Here is a 27,100-nt window from a genome sequence, read left to right as displayed (position 1 = left end):
AGGATTATTTGATACCTTGCTGCTGTAAGTTTGCTCACTTACAAAGACATCAACAGTTTATCATTTGTATGGTAGTTTCATTTTAATAGAGAGAGAAGAATATCAACCAAAAATCCAGAAAAACAAACACATTGCATAAAAGTTAAATAAATAAATTGATTTGCATGTTACTGAGTGAAATATTTGAGCACCTACAGCCTCGCCGATGGTTAGCAATTTCTTTCATTCCAACCTCTCCACCAACAAGGCCAAGAGGTTCTGCCAAAAGACATCCGGACAAGACTGTAGACGTGTATAAGGCAGGTGAGAAGGTGACAACTGTTGTTGTGATTCTTCTTTTTATATGTTTGACATGCATCTCTGTTCCCTCAGCCAGAACACTGATGATGGGTGGGTCTTCCAGCAGGACAATGACCTGAAACATACCACTAAGGCAACAAAGGTATGGCTAAAAAAGAAGCTGATTAAGGTCATGGAGTGGCTTAGCCAGTCCCCAGTCCAATTCCCTAAATCCCAATCACATTAATAACTTATGTGTAGCTAATTGATGTATAAGGCAACCACAACAACATGGAAAACTTGTGATTCACTGTCTCTACGTAGAAACAAATGTTTAGCCTCATTATTACAGCTGTGAAAATGTAAACCTCCTTCAGCGCGCAATCGTGAAGGGCACATGCAACTTTTTCCTTTACTCATGCTTGTAAGAAAAAAGGCATGCAACTCCTACTGGCTCCTGATATGGGCCTGTTTCAAAGCCAAGAGTGAGGCAGAGACTCTCTCGGTGACCTAATCCTTTTTGCTGTTCTTAAAGGTTTCCACGTTTCCTCTGCTGATGAACTTGACACATTGGCGGTAACAGCTTACAATTCGTGTTTGGCTCAATTTAAAAGCCATGGACATGATAGCCATGCCGACAATGATGAACAGCGAGGTAAGCATGAAGAACTTGGGGTGCTTGGGTATAATATCACCAAAACCAATGGTAGTGAGGGTGATGAAGCAAAAGTAATAGGGATCAAAGTGTTTAAAATCAAGTTCCCATATTGGCAGAATCAAGCCGCCAAAGCAAATGTAGGCAAAGACGATGAAAAGAATGAGCACGAAGGGGACATTCAGTGTTTCCATTTCATCTCCTAATCCTGTGAAATCCCACAAGGCATATCCTTTGGGTGGTGGTGGCAGACGATCAAGCTCTGGGCAGGACAGCGTCCTGAGCAGTGGACCCTCCCTCAGTAAATTCTCTCTGGCAAGAATCTTTTCAAAAATCTCTTTGTTGTTTTGAAGCTGGATGGACTTGTGCCGTACATCTGCCTGGCTGCGGAGCACCTGTCGGATGTCGAGGGGCTCGCGGATCACAACGTCACGGCTGAAGACAAAAGTACCATCCTCCAGGACCTGGCGGCTCGAGTCTCTCTCCTCAGTCTTCCATGGAGACCAGGTGCGGGAGAAGAGGTTTTTGGAAAGGGTGTGAGCATGGATGTAGGCTCTAGACATCACCATAGCAAGGAAGTCTCCAACATCGAGGATGACCAGAAGCATAAGAGGGATGCCCACCATGGCATAGAAGACACACGCCACCTTACCAGGCAGGGTGACGGGATAGATCTCCCCATAACCTGAAACAACAGACATTTTAAAGCTGTAATTAAACTGTTAATTATAGGACTGGCTTTTGGTAACGTTTGTGTAGGAAAAATGTGATCATGACCCTTCTAGACAACGTTCTTGTTATACTTGAAAACAGCACAGCTCCTGTGATCACCATGAAAACCTGCGCTGGGAAAAAGCATCAAAGCTCCTGATCAACAAACTCTGACATGAAGAAACTTTGTAGCTGCTCCATCCACCACTGTGTGTTTTACACATGTGCAGTGACCAACAACATGCAGATGAACTGTTAGCTTAGTCTGAAGCATGTTTTAATTATACAGCTTGATGAAGGCTGACGTACATGGGGTCTACAGGGGCACCAGATGTACTAGTCTGTGCTTATTTCAAGGTTTTCATAACATTTTCACATTGAAAGTGAAATCATATAAAATACTGTCTTACTTAAATTGCAGTAACATTTAAAAATATGAACATAAAAGTTTTTTCACAAGCCAGTAAAAATGTACATCATAACATCTTGTTTTTAACAGACACTTTGCATCAAAGCACAGGACAAACTTCACACTCATTCACACTCAAACACTCAGAGTAAAGATTCATTTTTATTGCATATTTATCTGATTTTATTTGACTTTGACTCTACTTGAGAGTATTTATATATTTTTGCATTTAAGAAAATGTTTTCTTTAAAAAATAACATTTAATATGGTAAGTAAATGCAAAAGGTTTCTTTTTTTGTTTTTGACAAATGAAATGGACGAAGCAAAAAACACTGAAATTTCTCAAATGGAAACCAATGAGCACCTGTGTTCTTCCTCTTTTGGATATTTATTATTGCTCCTGAATAAGACAAAAGTGTTTATGTCTGATTACTCAATTAATGATGGAAAATAGATGAATCAATTACTAAAAAAATCAATAGCTGCTGGCCTAATAACAACCTATAATTGAATGTTGAGAGCAATATAAATACATAGTGAGTAAAAAAGTTAATTGAAGAAGAAACACTCAATGCATCACAGGAATTCCCAGCAGTAACTAAGGGAGGATTCAGGGTCACCTGGTCCAGCCCTAACTATATGCTTTAGCAAAAAGGAAAGTTTGAAGCCTAATCTTGAAAGTAGAGATAGTGTCTGTCTCCTGAATCCAAACTGGAAGCTGGTTCCACAGAAGAGGGGCCTGAAAACTGAAGGCTCTGCCTCCCATTCTACTTTTAAATACTCTAGGAACAACAAGTAGGCCTGCAGAGCGAGAGCGAAGTGCTCTAATAGGGTGATATGGTACTACAAGGTCATTAAGAGAAGATGGGGCCTGATTATTTAAGACCTTGTATGTGAGGAGCAGGATTTTGAATTCTGGATTTAACAGGAAGCCAAAGCGGGAGAAATCTGCTCTCTCTTTCTAGTCCCTGTCAGGACTCTTGCTGCAGCATTTTGGATTAGCTGAAGGCTTTTCAGGGAGTTTTTAGGACTTCCTGATAATAATGAATTACAGTCGTCCAGCCTGGAAGTAATAAATGCATGAACTAGTTTTTCAGCGTCACTCTGAGACAGGATATTTCTAACTTTAGAGATGTTGCACAAATGGAAGAAAGCAGTCTTACATATTTGTTTAATATGTGCGTTGAAGATCAACAAGACAAGGTTTTTAGAATATCAACAAATTAAATCCATAGTAAAAAAGAAATTTAACCTCAGTCAAGTTGAATTACAAACACCACTAAGTGCGGCACATTTTCTTACTCTTAAATCCCCCAAATTATTATCTAAAATATACAGAACACTTTCTAAATTAGATGAATCAATATCCCTTCCTACTGCAAAGTGGGAAGCAGATTTATCAGTCAACCTAGACCAAAACTTCTGGTCTCAGATTTGCTTAAAAACTTTTAAATTAATTAAAAATCCCAGTCTGCAATTAATACAATACAAAATACTTCATAGAGTGCACTATACAGGTCATCGGATGTTCAAGATGGGCTTTACATCTTCCAACAACTGCTCACACTGTCAAGGCAATACACCAGACAATTACATCCACGCTCTTTGGTTCTGTCCACCAGTGCAAAAGTTTTGGCGCGAGATATGTGAAGACTTATCAAAGTGTCTGAAATGTAACATTCCAACCTCCCCCTTAGTGTGTTTGTTGGGCAGCTTAGATAATGTCACTTCAGAAAAGAATATAGCCCATATGATCTTCACTGCCCTATGCATAGCCAAGAAAACAGTCCTCATGAACTGGAAAAATAAAAATAATCTTAATTCTAACCAATATAGAAATTATCTATTAGATTACATTAGTCTTGACACAGCCTCTGCCACCACATCAGATCAATTGCTCTGGGCCCCTTTTATCAGCTCCATCACCTAGTGGGGGTGGGGGGTCATAGTTTGGTCCCGCCTTCACTGTTGTGATTGGTGAGGGGGTAGGGACAGGCTTAGGGCGTCGGGGGGTTCCCCGGAGGCATCTTCCTTGGGGGGCTCAACCCGGGGTAGCGGTCACGTCCGGTTGAGGGCTCTGTTGGCTCTCAGGTGACTGTTTCCTCGCGGCTGCGTGCAGCGGGGCTAGGGGAGGGTCTGTGCTGACGGACGCGGGTTACTGACCTGGCAACCTGGCTGCCCCTGGGTGGGTCCGGGATGGGCGTGAGGTTCTGGGGGCGCTCCGTCTCTGGGCTGGGGCCCGGGCCGGGCCTCGGGGGCTCGGGTCCTGGTTGGTGTGTTGCCGGGGTTGTGGGCGGGTGGGTGCATGGGGGCCCAGCCCTGGAGCAGGGTGCCGCCGGTGCATCGAGCCGCCTGGGGGGCTCTTCAACTGGTGGGGGGGATGGTCACATCTTGCAGGAGCTTTCTTCTCTTCAGGAACTCTCTGCAGGAGGGGGAGATACAGGAGAGGTGGAGGAAGATCTCAGCCTGGGCGTTTACCGTCTTATGTAGTCTGGAAGATGTGTGGTTGGTGGGGTGGGTGCAGTTTTCTCTGTGGTGGGGTTGGGTGGACTGTCCAGGGCTCTGTGGAGCCGGGGGGCGCTACTGCACTGGGCCCCGGTCTGATGGGCCTGGGCCCCCCTTCCCTGGCGGGTCGCGGAGGGTGGGAGTGCCTACTGGGGTCAGCGGGGGAGCTGGCCCCAGGGAGGGGTTACCTGCCCCTCCCTTCCTTCCCTCCCCATCTCCAGCTGCCTCCCTCTTCCCGCTCCTCCACAACCACCCACACATGCAGGGCCTTGGAGTGGGGGTATGTCACCAGGATGCAGGGGAGGCCACCCCCCCTCCCCCCCCTGTCCCCTTCTGGCTGCCTCTGCCTCAATTTTATCCCACAACTTAGACATTCACATTATTCACACTCTCATTACACATACATATAGGATCTTGGGGGTGGGCACAATCACGGAGTCCAAATCACCATCAGGGTGTATACCTCACCCCTGACGTCGTTGCCCACCTCTCAATTTTAAATACACTTAGTCATTGAGGGCTAGCAGGAGGGACTATGCGCTTACCTGCTGCTCCTTGGCAGGTAGCTCCATGCCCTCCTGGGTTTTAATTGCACCTTAGAACACATATGCATCAACACTACAATGAGCGGGTGGAGGGAGGTTTGGAGTCTTCTCCCACCCCCATTCTCTGCGGCCTGCTGGAGCGGGAGGGCTAATAGGAGGAGTTGGCCGTCCGACTGCGGTCTGGGGTGTGGAGCCTCCCTGCTGCTGCGGAGTCGGGGTGGTCTGCCTCTCCCCACCGCAGGGAAAAGGGTAACACCACCTGGGTCTGGGTGCAATTCCCCCCTCCAGGGGCAAGGGTACCTAGACCCGGTTTGTAGAGTACGCTTGGGGAGTGTGATTGTGTGTACAGCGTCTCTTTATGTCTGTCTCCACGTTGGTTGAGTGTGGAGTGAGTGCATATGAGAGCATGAGGGTGGGAATGGATGTTTGTGTCTGTGTGTGCCTGTATGTCTGTGTCTATATGTCAGGTTGGGTATCAGGCGCCACCTCTCTGGGGACACCTCAGGCCCTCCAAGGTTTGGAGGCCTATCTCCACCCACCACCACTTCCCCTGCCGGTGGCGGACTCCCTCAGGTGTCGGTGTGTTGGTGGTTCTTTGTGTCTGGGGGTGGGCGTCCGGGTACACACCGGCTCACTCCTTGGCGGCCGCTTGTCGGGGCCTGGGGCCTGGGGCTCGCTCGGGCCCCTTTGGAGGTGGGGTGCCCCCGGCCTCTCGGCCTAGGGCTCGGTCACTCAGGCGCAGCTGGGGGCCGGCGGAGCTCACGGGCGCGTCACTGCAACTCCCCCTGACTTCTGCTCCGCGGCTGCTGGGCGAGCCCTCATCTGGGACTCTCCTCAGCTCTTACTGGGACAGTGGCGCGGCTGCCCCTCTGTTGGTCTTCCTTGGTCTCTTGTGTTCTGGGGGCCTCTGGATGTCTGGAGTTTTGATCTCCTCCATACCCGCTTCACACCCTGGAGGACGGGGCTGTGGCCCCCCCACACTCCCTAGCAGATCATTACATGGAGAAACCTTTGGAATGCAAGCATGCTGATCCACACAGGTATGCACACATGGGTATTCACAGACGCGGACTAAAGCTTTCTTGGCTGCTGCCTCAAAGCACACTGTGCGCTGTCTATCTTGCGTGCTGCACAATATCGTTTATTATTTAGTAAATATTGATATCTATGACTAGCTAGTTTATTGTGATGGTGCTTTGTTTTCTCTATTATTATGTTGCTCTTTGTTGTTTGCTGTCTCCTCTGTTTGTTTGTTTGTTTGTTTGTTTGTTTGTTTGTTTGTTTTTTCTCCATACAGGTGACCCAGGAGTTTTTTTTTTTTTGTTTTTTTTTTGTCTCTCTTCCCCCCCCCTTCTCACCGTCTCTTCTCCCCTTTGGTTTTCTTTCTTTCTCTCTCCCCCTCTCTCTCATTCATTCCCCCTGTCCTATTTATTAAAAAAAAAAAAAAAAAAAAAAAAGACAAAGGATGAACTGAAGCTCTGCCATCACGTAATGTCGCATACTGCTGTTTCTGATGTCATTTAAAAAAAAAAAAAAAAAAAAAAAAAATGTGCGTTGAAGGACATGTCCTGGTCAAAAATGACTCCAAGGTTCCTCACAGCGTTACTGGAGGCCAAGGTAATGCCATCCAGAGTAAGAATCTGGTTAGATACCATATTTCTAAGCTTTTCAGGGCCGAGTACAATAACCTCAGTTTGATCTGAATTAAGAAGCAGAAAGTTAGCGGCCATCCAGGTCTTTATGCCTTTAAGACATTCCTGCAGTTTAACTCATTGGTGTGTGTTATCTGGCTTCATGGACAGATAGAGCTGGGTGTCATCTGCATAGCAGTGTAAATGTATGCTATGTCTTCTAATGATACTGCCTAAGGGAAGCATGTATAATGTAAACAGAATTGGTCCTAGCACTGAACCCTGTGGAACTCCATAATTAACCTCAGTGTGTGAAGAGGACTCTCCATTTACATGCACAAACTGGAGTCTATTATGCTTATCTCTTCAACACCAGATAGTGGGAGGTATCTCTCAGGGAGGAAGTGAAGTTTTTGTCCTTAAAAGCTGATGTGCAGGAAAGAGGAAAAATGGGAAAGGATAAGGATTTGAGAAGTTTGACAAAGAGCAAACTGTGATTGTTAGACAACAGGATACAAGGAAGGAAAAGTGGTGAACCTGCTGTAGTCATGGCTAGCTGAGGACGGCAGAAGCAGAATGAACACACACCACCTACAACAATGATCGTTGAGGTAGACCATATGTACTCTTTCATGGAAACAGTGTTCCCTAATGGCTGGCACCTTTTTCAGAAGGATATTGCACCCTACCACTAAGCAAAAAGGGTTCAGGATTGGTGTGAGAAACACAACAAGGAGTTTGAGGTGTTGACTTTGCCTCCAAATTCCTAGGATCCTGATCCAATCAAGCGCCTGTGGCATGTGCACAGCCAAGAAGTCTGATTCTCACCTTGCAACTTACAGGACTTAAGGATCTGTTACCAACATTTTTCATGTACCCGCTTTAGGCTTGCGGGTGAATGTTTCTGTAAAGGTTTCTAGTGACTGTCTTTGAAACTCAGCTCTAGTCATTTACTAGTGTCTTGGCAGTTGTTCTGGGGTCTTTCTGGGACAGATCTCACATCAGTTATTGGCATGATGCTTTCTGAAGTGACTGCTCAAACCCTTCATGACGTTTTTATACTGTGTGTAAACTGAAACATAACCCAGTGTAACATAGTTAAATAGAGTCGAAGTTAAATCCCGCTAAATGGGACATTGGCGCCACCTACTGTCGAAAAAGTCACCCTGCAATATTCACAAAGGGCAAGGGATTCTGGGTAATCCTCAGAATAATGGAGGATTCCTGCGAGGTAAGGAATGTGCAAATGTCGTGGGGAGGAAAAATCATATCACAGGCTGTTAAAGTAATACAGTCTGACCCGATTATTTTTGTTGTTTATACATCATTTGTTGCGGGTCATTTCTCCAGTCTTTATGTTGAACTGAGTGCACGTTTATGTGAGATTTCTTTATTGTGAGGAGAGGAAACAAAATGGGAGCATAGTTAGCTAACTCTGTTGTTGTTGAGAATTTACATTGTTCCATGTACAGCTTTAAAATATATTTCTATATTCCTTTCATTTGGGAAATTTAACATGCAATGTTAATGGTGTTGAAGTTTTTCTATTTTGGTTGTATAAATTTACCACTATACGATCACACTGCAAGTGGAAATGTAATCCTCAGAATAATGGAGGATTCCTGCGAGACCAGAGAAGACACTACACAGAGGTCACATTGGTGCCGTGACTCGTTCGTGACGCTGCTGAATCGGGCTGGTGTCTTCTCATCACAGCATCATCGTGGAGCATCAGCTGCCTTATTGTTTAGTCTGTTGGGCAACGGAATCAAACTTTGGGGACTGTTGGACATACTTTTATATTGGCTTTGTATATTGCCATATTGTATTAAGTCCACCTTAGCTCTATTAATATTCTGCTAGATATGGATCTAAGTGACTCTGATGACACCCCAAATGTGACTCCCCTTGTTGTGGGTAGGGGCAGAGGGTTCACAACTGTTCCTTTTTCACTGGGTGACTGTCGGGTGGGGCATAGAGCAGCAGATAGTTCTTGTGAGCTGGTGGCTGAGTCGCAGTCAGTACAGTGCACTAAGTCATCTACCTCAGACCCCCCAATAACTGATGTGAGTCTAGTCGACCAAATGAGCGACATTGTGCAGCAAATTGGGCAACGCCTGGCTGATAGCATTCTGTCACACCTGACTACGCCACACACTTCGAGCCCTGCATCTGCTACATATACATGTCCTGAGGTGGCGCATGAAACAACAGATCTCCCCTCCAGCCGCTCACTAGATCTCTCTCAAGTCCAGCTGGTGGCTCCACGACAGGTTAAAGACCCACCTGTGTTTCGGGGGGAGAGTTCAGACTCATTGTCTGTTGATGAGTGGCAGGAAGCCATGCAGAGTTACATAAAGAAGAGTGCCATTCTTCCAGAAAACCAAGCTGAGGAGATTTTGATGCATCTGAGAGGCAGGGCAAAAGATGTTGTGAAATTTGGTGTGAGGAATAGTGGAATTGATGTCCAGCATAATCCACAAGCTATCTACAGACTTCTGCACAAACATTTTAGTTCCACCCAGTGCTCGTCTGTGCCCCTGGCTGACTTTTATTCCACCCTGCCGAAGGACCGGGAGGATCCATATGAGTACTGGCTGAGGCTGAACAAGGCTGCTGATGTTGTTGGCAACTGTCTTAACCCTTGTATGGTGTTCGGGTCTGTGAGACCCGTGTTCAGTTTTTTTCAAAAGAAAAATTAAAGAATTAATTATTTTTTCACGTGTAAATGTGTTGTGTCTTTCCACTCACTCCACTTGATTATAACTGATTTATTTATAACATTTTATATAAAAGAAAAACGAGAAGCACATTAATTCATAAATGTGATCTAACAAAGGTAAAGGGAAAAAATTAACCATGTTTGCTGTTCATATGTCTTGTAATTGGGATGAAGTAAACATCTGTTGAGTAATTTAACATAAAATTGTTTGATAGTGTTAATTTGGAAAGCCAAAACTCTAGCGGGTCCACCAGACCCATGAACACTGGCTGAGTAACAAAAATACGAACACCACACAAGGGTTAAGGAGCAGGGGAAATCTTTTGAGAACTCTGGTGTGGAGGTTGCACGCATGTTCATCAGACACTGCCCCTGCAGAGACTTGGCTCTTATTTTTAGAACCAAAACATGTGATAAATGGTCAGCTCGTGAAGTTCAGGAGGTACTGGATGAGTATCACCTGGGTAAGGGGTTCCAGTCTCCTCCACAGACGGGTAACTGTGTCTATGTGAATAAGGCAGAGGTTAGCACAAATGGTACTCCTTGTTTGGCTGACCATGAGCAGAGGCCAGCTGTGAGTCAGGATGGCTCTGCTATTGAGAGGTTGATCAGCATGCTAGAGAAGGTGCTGCTTCAAGGCCCAGGCTATGCTCGAGCTAATGCCAGGCGACAGAGTGCCCGACTGCCGAGAATACCGGGCTTAGATGACACACCATGTTCCATCTGCAGAGATAGCTCCCACTCCACACTCACGCACTGTCGGGAAAACAGATTGTGCTTCATGTGTCACCTACCTGGTCATTCGAGACGTAACTGCCCAGAGGGCAAGTGTACTCCTTCCAGTGGTCATCAGGGAAACTGAACGATCTGCGTGGAGGGGAGGACAGCGCAGATCCAGCAAGTAAGCCTCCCATCTTGGATGTGACTGATATTAATGATTATGACACTTTGTATTCCACTTACAGTGGCATTGTCCCGCCAAATAAAACACTGATTGCACAGGGCTTGCATAGGCTCTCAAACACTGATAGTTTACTCTACTCTGCAGTGACTACTAGTGGTGGACAAGTTCTTAAAGCATTAGTGGACAGTGGATCTATGGCGTGCACCATAAGTGAGACAGTTGATGAGAACCTTTCACAATCGATACCTGATATTGAGAGACGTTCAGCTGAAGACGTTGTCATTGTTGGTTGTGGGGGTCACCTCGTTACGCCTTCTGCTATGTATGATCTTACAGTGTCAATATATGGCTTTAAGGTGGTGATTCCTGTTCTGGTGGTTCCGGGCCAGGCTGATGACATGATTCTGGGCAGCAATGCGATAAAGTGGCTTATTTCACAGTTAAAAATGACTGTTGGTACCCAGGATGATGCTTTTCCTCATTTGGCAACTTTGCTGTCCTATTCTGATGACTGTGGTGGCAGAGCAATGCCTCCAAGTTTTGGCACTGCAAAGCTTAAGAGACGCGTCACCTTGCAGCCCTTGTCTGAACATTTAGTGTGGGCTAAGCTGCCTGCTCCTGATGCCTCAGCGGTGGGAAGTGCTGTCATTATTGAACCCACTCAGTCTCGATCCAAACCTGCACAGATCCTAGTGGGGCGAGTTGTCACTTCCTTGTTTGGGGATGGTTGGGTCCCTGTTAAAGTGGTGAATCCCTCCGACAAGCCCCTCACTCTCAGGAGAAATGCTAAGGTTGCTGATGTGTCCCCCTGTCTTTCTGTGCAGGACTTACCTGAACCTGTTCAAATTCGATCCAGTACACAATACACACAGAACTCGTCGCCCGCACTGAGATCAGAAGCGGAGATGTCACAGCGCTTGTGTGATTTGGGCCTGCAGGACCTGGACCTCTCGTCCTGTGAAGTTTCCCCAGAATGGAGAGATAGGCTGCTGCGACTCATTGAGCAGTATGAGTCCATCTTTTCAAGGCACAAAATGGACTGCGGTGAGGCTGCTGACTTTGTCCACAGAATCCGCCTGGTGGACGACAAGCCCTTCAGACTGCCATACAGACGGGTCCCACCATGCCATTACGAGAAGCTTCGCACTGCCCTAGATGAGATGGAGGAGTCAGGGATAATCCGTAAGTCCCAGAGTGAATTCTCATCCCCCCTTGTCTTAGTTGTTAAGCCAAATGGTGACCTGCGCATATGCAATGACTTTAGATGGTTAAATGCAAGAACAGTTAAAGATGCACATCCATTGCCTCATCAGTCAGACGCCCTCGCAGCACTTGGTGGGAATGTTTTTTTTTCTACAATGGATCTCACATCGGGGTTTTACAATGTCAGACTCCACGAGGACGACAAAAAATACACGGCATTCTCCTCCCCATTTGGCCTTCATGAATATAACAGGATGCCTCAAGGCCTGACAAATAGTCCTGCTACTTTTATGCGAATGATGATGTCCATTTTTGGTGATGAGAACTTCACAAGTTTGTTGTGTTATCTGGATGACCTTATGGTCTATGCCCCATCCGAACAGGTGGCTCTTGAACGTCTGCAGATGGTTTTCTCACGACTTTCTGCCAACAACCTGAAGCTCGCACCAAAGAAATGCCACTTTCTTCAGCGGTCTGTGAAGTTCCTGGGACACATCATATGTGGTGAGGGTGTGAAAACAGACCCAAGTAAAGTGCAGGCTATAGACAATGTGGAGGAAGCAGACCTGATGGAGTCTGACGGGGTGACACCATGTGCAAGGAAAATCAGATCCTTCCTGGGGATGGTTCTCTACTACCATCATTTTATCGAGCGGTGCTCTGCAAAAGCTAAGCCACTGTTTGATCTTGTGGCTGAACCAGCTGCGCTACGCAAGAGAGGTAGAGGCTGTAAGCCTAAATTTAAAAGGGGCCACGTGAAGCTGTCTCCGGCTGACTGGACTGATGAGTGCAGGGAAGCATTCAAGGCCCTAAAACATGAACTTGTGCATAGTGTCACATTAGCCCATCCAGATTTTACTGCGCCCTTTCTCCTTGCAGTTGATGCTTCCTTTGACGGCCTTGGAGCCGTCCTCTCACAGTTGCCCCCTGATGGTAGCATCGCCAGACCAGTGGCATTCGCCAGTAAGACCCTGTCACACTCTCAGCTAAACTATCCAGCGCATCGTTTGGAGTTTCTTGCTCTGAAATGGGCAGTCTGTGACAAGTTTAGCCATTGGCTGAAAGGGAGCCACTTCACAGTGTGGACGGACAATAACCCGCTGACATACATCTTAACCAAGCCTAGGTTAGATGCATGTGAGCAACGATGGGTTTCAAAGCTTGCAGCATACAGTTTTGAACTGAAGTATGTCCCTGGCACCAAAAATGTTGTCGCGGATGCATTGAGTAGAGAGCCATTTGTCCAGTCGTGCATAGGCCACAGGCTAGTCACTGAACCTTATGCTGCCCTATTGAACCAAATGCACGGTCTGGTGGATGGGACTGTGCAGGATATGTTTCGGTGTGCTGCAAACTGCCAGTTGGTTGTGGATCAGTCTGAGGAAGGAGCTACAAGTATCCTAGCTAACCCTCAAGGTTCTCTCTCGTCACAGGATGTTTCTGCTGCATTGGCTGCGCATGACACTGGTGGTATCAGCCATGTGAGAGGTGTGGGATCAGATATCCCTCAGGTCCCAACTATTGCCCGTCCTGCCTGTACGCCGAGAAGTGAACTCGCTAACCTGCAGGAACAAGATGAGGTTTTGGGCAGAGTTTCCTTTTATGTCCGGCGTCACAAGAGGCCCACCAGGCATGAACGTGCTAGCGAGTCCCGTGGTGTAATGAAATTACTCAGACATTGGTCCAGACTCTTGATTAAAGATGGTATGTTGTATAAGGTGAAGAAAGACAGGAACATGAACGTGACGATTTACCAGTTTGTTGTCCCAGACACTCTGAAGACTGAAGTTCTCCGAGGCATCCATGATACGGCGGGTCATCAGGGCCAAGTCCGCACCCTGTCTCTTGCAAGGCAGAGATTCTTTTGGACAGGGATGGAGCGTGACATCATCAATCATGTGAAAGGCTGTTTTCGTTGTGTGGTTGGGAAAACCCCAGAGCCGAATGACCGTGCCACACTGGACAGCATTTGTACCACTGAACCGATGGAGCTAGTCTGCATCGACTTCTGGACTGCTGAACAGACTGACAAAAAGTGCGTTGATGTTTTGGTTGTCACAGACCATTTTTCCAAATTAGCGCATGCATTCCCTTGTAAGAATCAGTCTGCCAAGCAGGTTGCTCGCCGCCTGTGGAATGACTTTTTCTGTGTGTACGGCTTTCCCAGACGTATACACTCTGATCAAGGAGCCAACTTTGAGAGTCAACTCATTAAGGAGCTCCTGGACATGGCTGGCATCCAGAAATCACACACCACTCCTTACCACCCAATGGGGAATGGTATTGTCGAGCGATACAACAGGACCTTGGGAAACATGATACGGGCTTTGCCCCCTCAATCCAAAGCCAGGTGGCCGCAAATGCTTCAGATGTTGACGTTCTGCTACAATTGCACTGAACATGAAACAACAGGTTTCGCACCTTTTTTTCTCGTATTTGGGAGAATTCCTCGTCTGCCTGTTGATGTTGTTTTCCAGCATGTTCTCCCTGATGGTGCCGTTGTTGACCACGGTGAATTTGTCGCCCATTTGAAGCGTGACCTGTCTGAGGCTGCCCGCATTGCCAGGCAGAACAGCCGTATTGCCCAGGCTCGCCAGGCGAAGAATTATGACCGCAAGGCTAAGGGTGCGCCCCTCTCAGTCGGTGACAGAGTCTTGCTTGCTAATCGTGGTGAGAGAGGAAAGAGGAAGATCGCTGACAAATGGGAATCCACAGTTTTTGAGGTGGTGTCTGTGAAACCTGACATCAATGTGTACCACATCAGAGACCCTGTGACTCTCAGGGAAAAAGTTGTTCACCGAAACCTACTACTTCCTGTGAGTTTCATTCCTGCAGGAAACGAGTGCATACCAGTGTCAACCTGCCCCTCTGTTGTGGATAGTGGACAAGGTGAACCAGAACTTCCAGGTGATGTGCAGGATGGTGAGACGAAGACGGTTCGCTGGCTCATGCAGATGGACCAAGCAAGTGACAGGGACTCTGCGGTTGGTCAACCTGCGTGTTCTCTTGGTGCGGCTTTCAGCGTCCCAACCTCTGAGGCAGAATCGACTGTGACCCCGCCTGCTGTGTGTGACCCGTTGGTTTCCCGGTTGCCCTCCCCTGCCCCCTCTATTGAATCTGTTGTGTCCTGGAGTGCCTCCTCGCAGCTTCTGGCGGGAGATGCTGCACATGTCCTTTCCCCTGATCTTGTGACTGACACACGACTGAGTACAGAGGACCGTGTAGTGCGTACACAGCCACCACCTCTTTGTACTAGATCAGGTAGACCTGTGAAACCTCCAACACGTCTCATTTGTGAGATCAATGAACAACAGGTTGATGATTCAGTGTCGACAGTTGACTCCTTGTTTTCATTTGTGCGAAATATGTTTTCAGGATAGATTACTAGCCGTTTTGCAAATGTGCTGTTACTCAGAACGTTTTGGGTAATACCTGCGTGGAGCAATGTTCACATCATGGGAGGTGTATACGGCATCTTTCATATCTGGGTTGGCAGGGGAATTGGCCGCTCTCTTGCTTGCCTTATTCCATATGGAAAGTTTTTTTTAACTGACTTGAACTATATTGTGCTCCCACGGTCACACTGTTATGTTTTATGCATTGGAAGTTTCTGTTTTTCTGTTGTCATGCCCCAATTTAGCAGGATTTAAGGGGGGTGTGTGTAACATAGTTAAATAGAGTCGAAGTTAAATCCCGCTAAATGGGACATTGGCGCCACCTACTGTCGAAAAAGTCACCCTGCAATATTCACAAAGGGCAAGGGATTCTGGGTAATCCTCAGAATAATGGAGGATTCCTGCGAGGTAAGGAATGCGCAAATGTCGTGGGGAGGAAAAATCATATCGCAGGCTGTTAAAGTAATACAGTCTGACCCGATTATTTTTGTTGTTTATACATCATTTGTTGCGGGTCATTTCTCCAGTCTTTATGTTGAACTGAGTGCACGTTTATGTGAGATTTCTTTATTGTGAGGAGAGGAAACAAAATGGGAGCATAGTTAGCTAACTCTGTTGTTGCTTTCCCGTTTAGATTTTGTGCTGATTGCCCACGACATTAAAAAGAGAGCATTCTAACCATTGCCTTTTTGTTGTGAATGCAGGTATGTGACTGTGCCACACTGTTTAGAGAATTTACATTGTTCCATGTACAGCTTTAAAATATATTTCTATATTCCTTTCATTTGGGAAATTTAACATGCAATGTTAATGGTGTTGAAGTTTTTCTATTTTGGTTGTATAAATTTACCACTATACGATCACACTGCAAGTGGAAATGTAATCCTCAGAATAATGGAGGATTCCTGCGAGATTTTGTGCTGATTGCCCACGACATTAAAAAGAGAGCATTCTAACCATTGCCTTTTTGTTGTGAATGCAGACCAGAGAAGACACTACACAGAGGTCACACCAGCTCCCTATCATAATACACTTTGATTTGACAAGCTTTGAGCTCAGCAAAGTTAAAGCACATTACTGGTTTGTGTTATGGCAGCTTTTCAGGGGGGCTAATAATTTTGACCCTGGTAATTTTTTTCCTGAAATAATTCCGGTATTGTGTGAGAATGGAAATAATTTATGTTTTTAAAAGAGAACTAGTATGTTGGTCTGTTCAAAAAAGCCCTTGAGAAATTTTTGACAAATTGCACTCTTGCTGTGAGCCTTGAACGAAGTCTTCAGCTTACAAGACAACACAGCAGACAATGTTCCTCTGAACCTCTACAACTTCTAATAAGCTTTTTTGCGGTTATGTAAAAGGCCTTCTCCTCTGGACGCGCCTCGCCTTTGGAGAGTTGTGGGCTTCCTGTAGCTGCTAAGCCATTAGCAATTAGATCTCTTTACCACTTGTGATGTGTTTGACAGTAACACTAATGTATCTACACAAGGCTCTTACACATCAAATCAGGTCAGTTCCAGCTAAGAATGGTTTACTCAGCACTTACAATATAACCATAACAAATTCATCAATAATTATTCATCATAACGATAAATTATGAATAAGGAATAGCAACAGAATCAGCTGTGGAAATCATGGAAATTTGTACATTTCTGACAGCATCCATCCATCTAGCCTTTATCCTCTGCTGAACCCACTCAGGCTGAGAGGTGCTGGAGCCTATCCCAGCTGATCACCAGTCCATCACAGGGAGACACAGACAACAGTTCACATTCACACCAATGGGCAGTTTGGAGTGAACTTAACCCCACTCACTGCCTCATAGCAGGAAGGTCCCGGTTTCAACGCCGCCATCTGGGTGGGCCCTTCCTTTGTATCTTCTCCCTGTGTCCATGCGAGTTCTGCGTGGGTTAGTTAGAGGGGTTCCTAATGTATATGTTCAGTATGTAAATTTTGAGTTAGAGCATTCAAATTTGAAATGATTGACTTATTAGAGCAATACAGTTTGACGTTAACACTCCCTTAAATATAAACATAGAAGCCAAGGAGTCAGGAGTAAACATCCTCTTTAGGTCTGTAGTTGGGCACTGGGGTGGCGGAGGAGTGGGAGCACTACAGGCAGCGATACAGTAACACTGACATGTCAGAGGGACAGAATGGAAACTACAGGTAACTGAAAACTGTGTCTGGTATCTGACATGACGACAGTAAAATACACAGTGTTAGCACTGCTATCTCACAGCAGGTTATTCCTGGGCTTAAACCTGGGTAAGGTGAAGCTCAAGATTCTGGTCACATTGGAAAAAATGCCAGGGTTGATGCTGCCTATGTCAGCCCAAGTCTTACAAAAGATATCGTTAATCTCAAGATCGTCAATTCCAGGTCAAAAAAGGCTTAAAAAATGAAAACAAAGTGGTTTGCTGAACTCGCTCACAGAGTTCGATCCATTTCTCATAATTAACATATCAAATTTTAGTTATCTTTAAAAATATTATCTATATTTCGTGAGTATATACTGACATTAACTCCTGATAATCAAAAACCAACGCAAGTCAACATCTTTAGACTCCCGTGGAAAAATGGCCAACACAAATTCACACATTTAGCCTTAGCTGAACTTGGCATGCCACTCTTATCAATCAAAGATGATCAGTTCTGGCTCTTACAAAAACAAATAACAAACAACAAACAAACAAAACTTTGCAGTAGACAAAACCCCCACATGTAGGCGTCAAACTAGAGAATCAACCAGACAGTGGGCGATATCACAGTTGTCTGTGCATGATGGACAGAGCAGCACTCTGCAGCTGACTTCTAACTGAGAGCATGCAGACATTCACATCGGGAAACATTTTTAATGTGTTCTGATGTAAAACGATGGCTGACTGACTAGTTTACCTCAGTCACGTGTGGTGGTAAACACAGCTTGATTCCATTTGGGATGTGTAGCTGCTGCATGATTGGCGGGCTGTTTCGCGTTGTCAACATGATATGTTTCGTAGCTCCCCTCCCGGACATCAAGTGCAGTAGGCTTCTGATTAGTTTTAGAAAGTGCCTTTGCAAAGTGTACCAAGAGAAGAGTCAGTGATCTTTGTGGCACTGGTCCCAAGCACACTTACAGAGCCTCAGATATCCCAACAATCCAAATCCCAGCGACCATCTGATCATTAGACATCGATAAAGAAAGACATGATTTGTTCTTGGATGTTTGCTTGTTGGACTGATTTTTTATATGTGACTGTATTAAATTAGTTGAAACTATGCTCAGTGAGTAACATAATTTCAAGTACTGACAGCACTGTAACACCTTCAAAGAAGGGGGCTTATAAATTCTGAATGTACATTTTTGGAGGTGCATGTAGTCTGTGCTGTGGAGGACATGACATTTAAAGTCTGTCAGCATCCAATACATTTGGTCATTTGACTGAAGTAACTCTCGCTCGGATGGAGGGATGCTGTGTTTGAGGAGAGGCATCATTTCCGTGAAGCCTGAACAATGCCCAGAGTCATACAATCATTAATTAACCAGGCTATCTGTTGCTGTGGTTACTAATGTTTAGAGAGGTCACTCGCTTTATGAGGAAACATCTATGCACACAATGATTATATTATAATCACTACTGCAGACAGTGACTGGGGAGAAATAACAAATCTACTATCAAATACATTCTGACCTTAGTAAACACACGAGACCCTAAAACAACGTGTTCTATACATATATATATATATATATATATATATATATATATATATATTTAAAATGTACCTTACATGGGAAGTACGTTTAGTGCCTGACAATGTCAATACTGCAATATCAGCACACAGTCATTAGCACAAAAGTGCATCAAGCCACAAGTAAGGCAGACCGCAGCAAATGAAGACTGACCAGAGAAGAGTAACAAGTCAATAATGCTCAGTATCACAGGCTTGGTTTTAAAGGCCTTATTAGTGCTGCATCACGATGCCACACTAGCAAAGGTAAACAAATTTAGAATGTGTAAAAATGTTTTCTTTAAAACAAGACAAAACACACATGTGATATTGCTATTAGAAATTACAATAAGAAGTCATTTTCTATGGTAGTTTCACCTTAAAGGAGAAAGAGAGAGAATGTCAACTAAATATCTGAGCAGCTGGGGTAGAAGGGCCTCGGTCAGGGTCATGTGCAAAGCAACCCTGGAGCTCTGTCAGAGTCACCATTGGGTTCTCTTGACCAAGGAACTCTTTGACCAAGGCGTTGGAGTTTGCCAAAATGGACCTGAATGACTCTCAGACCATAAGAAACAACATTCATTGATTCAGTGAAACAAAGACTGAACTTTTTGGCCTCTTTGGATGAATGGATGGATGGATGGATGGATGGATGGATGTATGCGTGGATGGATGGATGGATGGATGCGTGGATGGATGGATGGACAGATAGATGGATGCGTGGATGGATGGATGGACGGATGGATGCGTGGATGGATGATGGATGGACGGACGGATGGATGCGTGGATAGATGGATGGATGCGTGGATGGATGGATGGATGGACGGATGGATGGATGCGTGGATGGATGGATGGATGATGGATGGACGGATGGATGGATGCGTGGATGGATGGATGGAAGGATGGATGCGTGGATGGATGGATGGATGGACGGATGGATGGATGCGTGAATGGATGGATGGATGGATGGATGGATGGACGAACGGATGCGTGGATGGATGGATGGATGGATGGATGGATAGACGGATGGATGGACGGATGGATGGATGGATGGATGGATGCGTGGATGGATGGATGGACGGATGGATGGATGCGTGGATGGATGGATGGATGATGGATGGATGCGTGGATGGATGCGTGGATGGATGGATGGATGGAAGGATGGATGCGTGGATGGATGGATGGATGGATGGACGGATGCGTGAATGGATGGATGGATGGATGGACGAACGGATGCGTGGATGGATGGATGGATGGATGGACGGATGGATAGATGGATGGATGGACGGATGGATGGATGGATGGATGCGTGGATGGATGGATGCGTGGATGGATGGATGGATGGACGGACGGATGCGTGGATGGATGGATGGATGGATGGACGGATGGATGGATAAACGGATGGATGCGTGGATGGATGGTCTGGATTGGGAGGGAGACTGGATGAAACTCACCACATGTGTCCCCCTGTGGTAAACTGAGTTTTTGGACATGAGTTCGACAGACACAGCTGTCTAGATATGATCCCATAGCTGACAGTGCATGTCAGAGCACAGACAAAGCCATGATGTGCAAAGAATTGTCTGTAGAGCTCTGACACAGAAAATTCCAGGCCAAGCTGAACAATCCAGGTAGAACAACCTTAGCTAGGGAGGAGAACCTGGCGGTCACTCCGACAGAGCTTCAGTATTGCTCTGTAGAGAGAAGAAAACTTTCCAGAAATTCTCTGGTCTGATGAAACAAATATTGTATTCTTTGGACTGAATGCCAGGCATCATGGCTAGAGGAAACCGGGCACTGCTCATCACCTCCCCAATAAGCAAAGTGATGGCACCATCATGCTATGGGAAGGAACTGGGAGACCAACATGTAGCCACACATCTGAAAGCATATTGATTTGCTCTCCTGATATTTAGACTGTAGTATTGATATTTTAACCTTTCTTTGAATGCAGCAGTGTGTAGAGACAACCTTGAGGATAACGTGCTCCAGAGTGATTTGGACCTGGGAGTAAAGTTTCATCTTGCAGTTATTTTAAAGCTACCTAACAACTCCTGTGTTGGCTATCTTGGGTCTGCGTCTTTGCTTAGTGCCATTATTTACTGACAGAACATCAGCAAAAGTTGTAACCATGAATGGCATCAGCAATTTGCCTGTTTTAGAGAGTTTAGAAAGTGTGTGTTTTCCTATGAAGCATCATTTTTGAATAACAATACAAACTAGAAAAAATTTGCGTTTCCTGCGAAAATGCTGTGTGGATGCCGTAACGCTGAAGCTGTCTGCTGAAAATAGCTGAAAAAGATTAAAAGTTGCAAAAAGTGTATGGCGGTAAAGAAACTGAAAATTATGCTGAAAAAAGGTGAAGAAGCAGTAATTTTTGCTGAAAGGTGGTGAAAAGTCAAAAGCTCTACTGAAAAGGGGTAAAGAAGCTGAAATTTGTACTGAAAAGAGGTGAAAAGAAATTGTGCCATGAGCAGGATTCAAACCTGGCCCTACTGGTCTCAAGGTGGCTACTCAACTCACTGAGCCAAAGTCATTATCAAAACCAAAAAGATGGAGAGACTGACAATTGTGCTGAAATGAGCAGAAGATGCTGAGAATTGCGCTGATAAGAGGTGAAAAGACTGAAAATTCTGCTTAAGAGAGGTCAATCAGCAGAATTTCTGCAGAAAAAAGGTAAAGATGCAAAACGTTGTGCTGAAAAGAGGTGAATCAGCAGAATTTCTGCTGAAAATAGTTTTTTTTCTGAAAACAACAAAAAGAAAAGCTGGGATTTGTGCTGAAAAGGGGTGAAAAAACTGAAAATTTTGCTGAAAAGGGGTGAAGAAGCTAAAATATGTGTTGAAAAGACTTAAAATTTTTTAACTGTTAACTGAAAAAATTGTTGCCATAAGCGAGAGTTGAACCCGGGCCTCTCGCTCTGAGAATGGCTGCTCATCTCACTGAGCTAAAAAACAGCTCAACCCGGCAAGCAAAATTAGTGACCACATTGATAATGTGTTCCATTCATTTCAATGGTCAAAAGTCATAGCACACATTAGCAGAAATAGCAGAATTTTTTAAAGTTTGAACATAGTATTTGTACTAAAACATAGTCTTTCTTCTAAATCATAATATTTGAACTAATTGATATTATTTCTGCCAAATCACAGGATTTCTGGTAAATCACAGTGTTTGTGCCAAATCACAGCATTTGTACGAAATCATAGCATTTGCGACAAATCATAGTATTTAGCTAAATCTGTGCTAAAACATAGTATTTCTGCTAAAACTTAGTATTTATACTAAATAATATTTTTTCTGCCAAATGTCCATGTGCTGAAACATAGAAAATTCTGCCAAATCATAATATTTGAACCAAATCATACAATTTGTGCTAAAACATTATTTATGATTTAGCAGAAACACTGGGACTTGGTAGAAATACTATGATTTACATGCAATACATTGACTTAGGAGAAATACTATAATCAAGCAAAAAGTACTACAGCATAGCAGAAATTCTATCATTGAGCAAAATTACTAAGATTTGGCAGAAATACTATGTTTTTTGATTTGATTTGATTTGATATACCTTTATTAGTCCCACAAGGGGAAATTTCATAAGGCTGCTGACCTACTGCACGCAATGGCGGCGCCATCTTACCCTCCGACCATAGATACATTACAGAAAACATCACATGGGGAAGACAGGTCAGAGAGGTATAACAATGGAAAATGCACCACATGAGGAAAGATAAGGAGAAAAAACTCCCCCCAGACTGAGCTCCAACAGGGAGATCAGTTTGAGAACATATCCTATGATTTGGCTCAAATACTATGACTTAGCAGTAATACTATGTTTTGGTACAAATGCTATGCTTTGGCTCAAATACTAGGATTCGGCAGACACTATGATTTAGCAGAAATAATATGATTTGGCAGAAATACTAAACTTTGGCACAAATACTATAATTGAGTACAAGTACTATAAGATAACAGAAATATCATGATTTAGCAGAAATACTATGTTTTTGCAGAAACACTGTAATCTCGCTCAAATACTATGAAATAACAGTAATACTATGATTTGGCAGAAATACTACATTTTAGTACAAATACTATGACAAAGCAGAAGTACTATGATTTAGTAGTAATATAATAACATAACAGTCATACTTCGATTTTGCAGACATGCTGTGTTTTTGCACAAATACTATGATTTGGCACAAATGCTATGATTTAGCAGAAATACTATGATTGGGTACAAATACTGTGATTTAGCAATAATACTGCGTTTTAGCATAACTACTGAGATTTGATTGAAATACTATGATTTAGAGAAATACTATGACTTTGTACAAATACGATGCTTTGGCACAAATACCATGATTTGGTTCGAATACTATGATTTGAAACAAATACTATGATTTGGCAGAAATACTATGCCTTAGTAGTAATACTATAACATAACAGATATTGGTTGTGCAGACATTCTATGTTTTTACACAAATACTATAATATGGCAGAAATACTATGTTTTAGCACAAATACCATGATTTGGTATAAATACTATGATTTGACAAATATACTATATTCAGCACATATACTACAACATAACAGAAATTTTACGACTTAGTACTAATACTATAACATAACAGAAAAATATTATTTGCCACAAGTACTGTGATTTAGTACAAATACTACGAATTGGCAGAATCAGAATCAGAATCAGAAAGGGTTTTATTGCCAAATGTTGAGCAGGTTTACAACATTAGGAAATTGCTGCGGTGCTTCAGTGCAAACATAATGTCATAAATTGCGCTTAAATAGACATGAAAATAAAAATAAGAATAAGAATTAAAAGTGCTACGTAGAAAGATATATACATGAGTGCAGGTGGTGATCAGTGCCAAAACATGGCTATGATTTGGTAAAAATACTATGATTTGGCACATATACTATATTCAGCAGATACACTATGACATAACAGAAATTCTACGACTTAGTAGTAATACTATAACATAACATAACAGAAATATTAAGTGGGCACAAATACTATCATTTGGCAAAAATACCATGATTTGGCACAAATACAATGATATGACAGAAATACTATGATTGGGTACAAATACTATGTATTTGTATACTATGAAAGTATGAGGAGGTCGTTAAGTTTCAAAGACAAGCAAGTTTTAGCAGAATTGTGGAAGTTTTCCATTCATTTCAATGGGACAAAAAAAGGAAAAAAGTGTAATATTTTAAAAAGTATAATAGTAATAAACACCAAAAGTCATAGCACCCATCTCCAGAAAAACCAGAACAGTTTAGAGTTTGAACGGTGAAAATCGGCTGAAAACTGAGGAAGTAGCTAAGTGCCAAAAAACGTACGGAAGCAACTAGATTATAGTGGAATAAAGAATAAAGAGAAACAGGAACTCAATAGTGTGGATGCCTGTGAGGCATCCACACAACTAGATGTGAAGTGGTGCTTTTTTCAAAATAAGCTATCACCCAGTACATAGCACAAGCTAAACTTCCTCACAGACACTTTAAACAGTCAGTCAGTCCCCTTTTTAGGAGACGAATCACCTAAATGTCTGAATGCAAAGCCACATTTGGAGTATTACAACCTGCGCCCTCACAGTCAGGCAATAATTTCACAGTCCTGCCTTTGATACAACAGGACACTTGATTGTCTGTGTAAATATGACTTTTTGCCCAGCTAAATAATCCACAGTTATATATGTTGCTGTGGTTTACTGTATATCTTGACGGCTCTGTCTTATGAAACCTCATATTTGAAAAACTTACATACATTTGAACGGTTTCATATTGAAGGCTACACCCAATATGAAAATATTGGGTGTAGCCTCAGATATTTTTGTTGGTTTTGTGCCACTTCAGTTGAGTTTTAGCTGATTATTCTTCTGGTAGTAGCAAGACTGACATATGTTAGAGTTTTACTCTTTGACAAGAAGACGGAATACTTTATATCTTTGACCCACTCTCTTCTTCGGATTTGCATAAAACTTAAATAAAAAAGCACATAATCGTTTAGTGATTAGTACGGCATCATAACGGACTTACCAACAGTTGTGAAAACAGTGCAACAGAAGAACATAGAGCCGAAAAAATCCCATCTATCAGGTCTCTGGAACCATATGGGCTGGAACTCGTTCTGCATTTTCTCCGTCACTCCCTCCACTATTTGTTCAGTGGCGGTGCTATTAGCTGAGAAAGAGAGACGAGAAAATCCCAGTGCAGAGCAAATCAGTGATGCTACTGATACAATGATAATATAAAGTCTGTTTAATTACCAAACCCATAATTAAGTTCATCAAAGACACGTTTGATCTGCTACAAACAGAGTTTTGTGAGCGCTCACCGGTGAGGCTTTGTACGGTCTCTACCATTCGGCACAGAAACTTGTGGTACTCCTCCTGGACAGCGGACGGTGTGTTTCCCTCGATGTGTTGGAAAATAAGCGCACCCAGCGCTGCGTATGCCACCAAAGAGGAGCACAGCAAAAGGTGCGGAACGAACCTCCAAAAGCGCGCCGCGCACTTCTTGGACTCATTCTTTACACTTATTGTTCTCTTCGCTTTCACTGACATCTTCGTCCCCGCAGCGCCTGCAGTCCGTGAGGAGAGCGCCTGTAGTTCCGTTAACTGCTGACTGCGTCGGTCTGTCTCTCTTCTGCCAAGTGCAGAGAACCGCGAGTCCGTCGCGGGGCCGCGCACAGCCAAAGCGGAAATGATTTGACTTTAATTAGTGCACGTGGTTAAAAATAAATAAATAAAAAGTTACGCCCTTGATGATCTTCAGTTGAACTTTTCCGAACAAGTTTCTGTTCCTGATCAGAGATCAAATTCACTCCCAAAAACACACCCAGCAGCCCAGACAGGGTGGCCCACATATTAACCCGCATCTCTACATAAAATCACATTTACACAGTTCTTTCAACTTTAACTTGTATTTTATTTTGAATATCTTTACAAATAAACCTTTACAAGAGCCATTCTTCCACTTTCTTCAGGACCCTATCCCGGTGGGTACAATCTAGACAGATCACCTGTCACAGGACACAGAGAGACAGACAACCATCCTCTCATATTCATACCTGTACAATCACAAATTACTGCATATCTTTGGCCTGTGGGAGAAGGGCATCAGAAAGGCAAGAGGTGGCTCCCAGGAGCAGAGTCATAACACTGAGGTTCAAACAAAAACTATTAGATTTACTGGGCAAACTGTAACAAAATGATGAGACTCGATGGGTGTGGATTTACATGACATGTCTGAAAGAGGAAGGACATCAGATTTGACTACACAAAGTAGCTGAAATTGAAACCAACTAAAAAACCAAATGTGCAAACATGGGGCGCGAGGTGGGGTGGGGGGCAAACTGGAATGTGAGATGACTGTGGAGAGCAGGTGAGCGGGGAGCAGAGAGCTGCCACGTGACGCTCTTCTGAGAATCTGACTCTGCGGCTGCCTGTGCTCTCACCGGCGGTGCATCCAGCATAGTGGACAAAACCTCTTGGTCTTCTGCTTTCTGAGTGGCTGTCCTCCACTCCTGTTCCCTCCACCCGCTTCACCTACAAGTGTGAGTTCTGCAACACATTCACCACACAACAACGTCAAAGCGCACATATTCCTGAGTTTATGACTTGAGAAGGCACAGATGGTCTAATCACACCTGTGGTTGTGAGCTGTAAATAAATCAATGAGTGCATTTTAAATTACAGTTTGCAGCTTAAGTATATTTGTGAAAGTATCCTTAAAAATTAGATACTTACAGAAAACTTACAAATTTGTCAAGGAATCAAATAATTATATTCTGCACTGTAAGTTATTGTGACAGATCTCTTTTTTAAACTTAGCCGTTCGGGGGTGTCTGTAGCTTGGGAGGCAGAGCAGGTCATCTACTGATGGTTGATGGTTCGATCCCTGGCTGCTCTAGTCCAAATATCCTTGGGAAAGATAATGGCACCCGTCCATGAGTGTGAATGCTTGGTAGAAAGCACTTACAGCAACCGAACACTTGAGGATAGAAAGCAGCGCTGGCACAGACGGTGGGTGAAGGTGAACACAAACGTCTCCTCAGGTAAAAGCTCTAAAATTTACTGCGTAAGTTAAGTTGCGTCAGGTTACGTACCCACCACTGTTTGAATGAAACAGTGTGCGTTTCATACATGCAACACTCACCCTTACTTATGCTGAAATAGGCCAATGCTGCTGACGGCTTCCCATGATGCACTTTGTGTTTTTAATACATTCCTCTCTTTTCACTCTCCATGTATTTATACACACCTTTTCATTTAGTTACTATTAATCTGTACCACAGCAGAGCGCCGTCTTTGTCCCGTCTCCTCCCTCGGCTGCTCCGCCCTGAGCCAGGTTCTGCTGCTGGGTTCTGCTGCTGGGTTCTTGTGGTGTGCTGTTCCTAC

At 44.0% G+C, this 27,100-nt stretch overlaps 2 protein-coding genes across 2 annotated transcripts in view; one reads left to right on the top strand and one right to left on the bottom strand.

Moving 5' to 3' along the window:
- kcnk18 (potassium channel, subfamily K, member 18) lies at nucleotides 1-25,291 on the bottom strand. The gene is made up of 3 exons (XM_086258190.1): nucleotides 25,036-25,291; nucleotides 24,738-24,881; nucleotides 1-1,619 (listed from the first exon to the last, which is right to left on the bottom strand). Exons 1-3 carry the CDS (start codon nucleotides 25,262-25,264, stop codon nucleotides 790-792), a joined length of 1,203 nt encoding a protein of 400 aa, XP_086114316.1. The 5' UTR covers nucleotides 25,265-25,291; the 3' UTR covers nucleotides 1-789.
- hspa12a (heat shock protein family A (Hsp70) member 12A) overlaps nucleotides 5,901-27,100 on the top strand; it is a 373,254-nt gene continuing 352,054 nt past the window's right edge. Inside the window, exon 1 of the mRNA XM_086258187.1 lies at nucleotides 5,901-6,144. Coding sequence (XP_086114313.1) covers nucleotides 6,129-6,144 — 16 coding nt within the window. The 5' untranslated portion in view covers nucleotides 5,901-6,128. The remainder of the gene's footprint in view (nucleotides 6,145-27,100) is intronic.

The sequence above is a fragment of the Aulonocara sp. 'chitande type north' Nkhata Bay genome, linkage group LG13 (genome assembly GCF_057382095.1).
Source record: "Aulonocara sp. 'chitande type north' Nkhata Bay isolate Kocher_YH1m ecotype deep benthic linkage group LG13, A_spYH_male_GT1.1, whole genome shotgun sequence".
NCBI lineage: Eukaryota > Metazoa > Chordata > Actinopteri > Cichliformes > Cichlidae > Aulonocara > Aulonocara sp. 'chitande type north' Nkhata Bay.
Note: the sequence above shows the minus strand (reverse complement) of the source record. Positions and strands in the feature narration are given on the sequence as shown.

Excerpts from the sequence above, each read along its gene's own strand:
- kcnk18 (XM_086258190.1), bottom strand. The coding sequence starts at position 25,264 with ATGTCAGTGAAAGCGAAGAGAACAATAAGTGTAAAGAATGAGTCCAAG. Across the intron at positions 24,882-25,035 it reads GACCGTACAAAGCCTCACCG|CTAATAGCACCGCCACTGAA; the intron begins GTGAGCGCTCAC and ends TCTCTTTCTCAG. Across the intron at positions 1,620-24,737 it reads CACTGTTTTCACAACTGTTG|GTTATGGGGAGATCTATCCC; the intron begins GTAAGTCCGTTA and ends CTGTTGTTTCAG.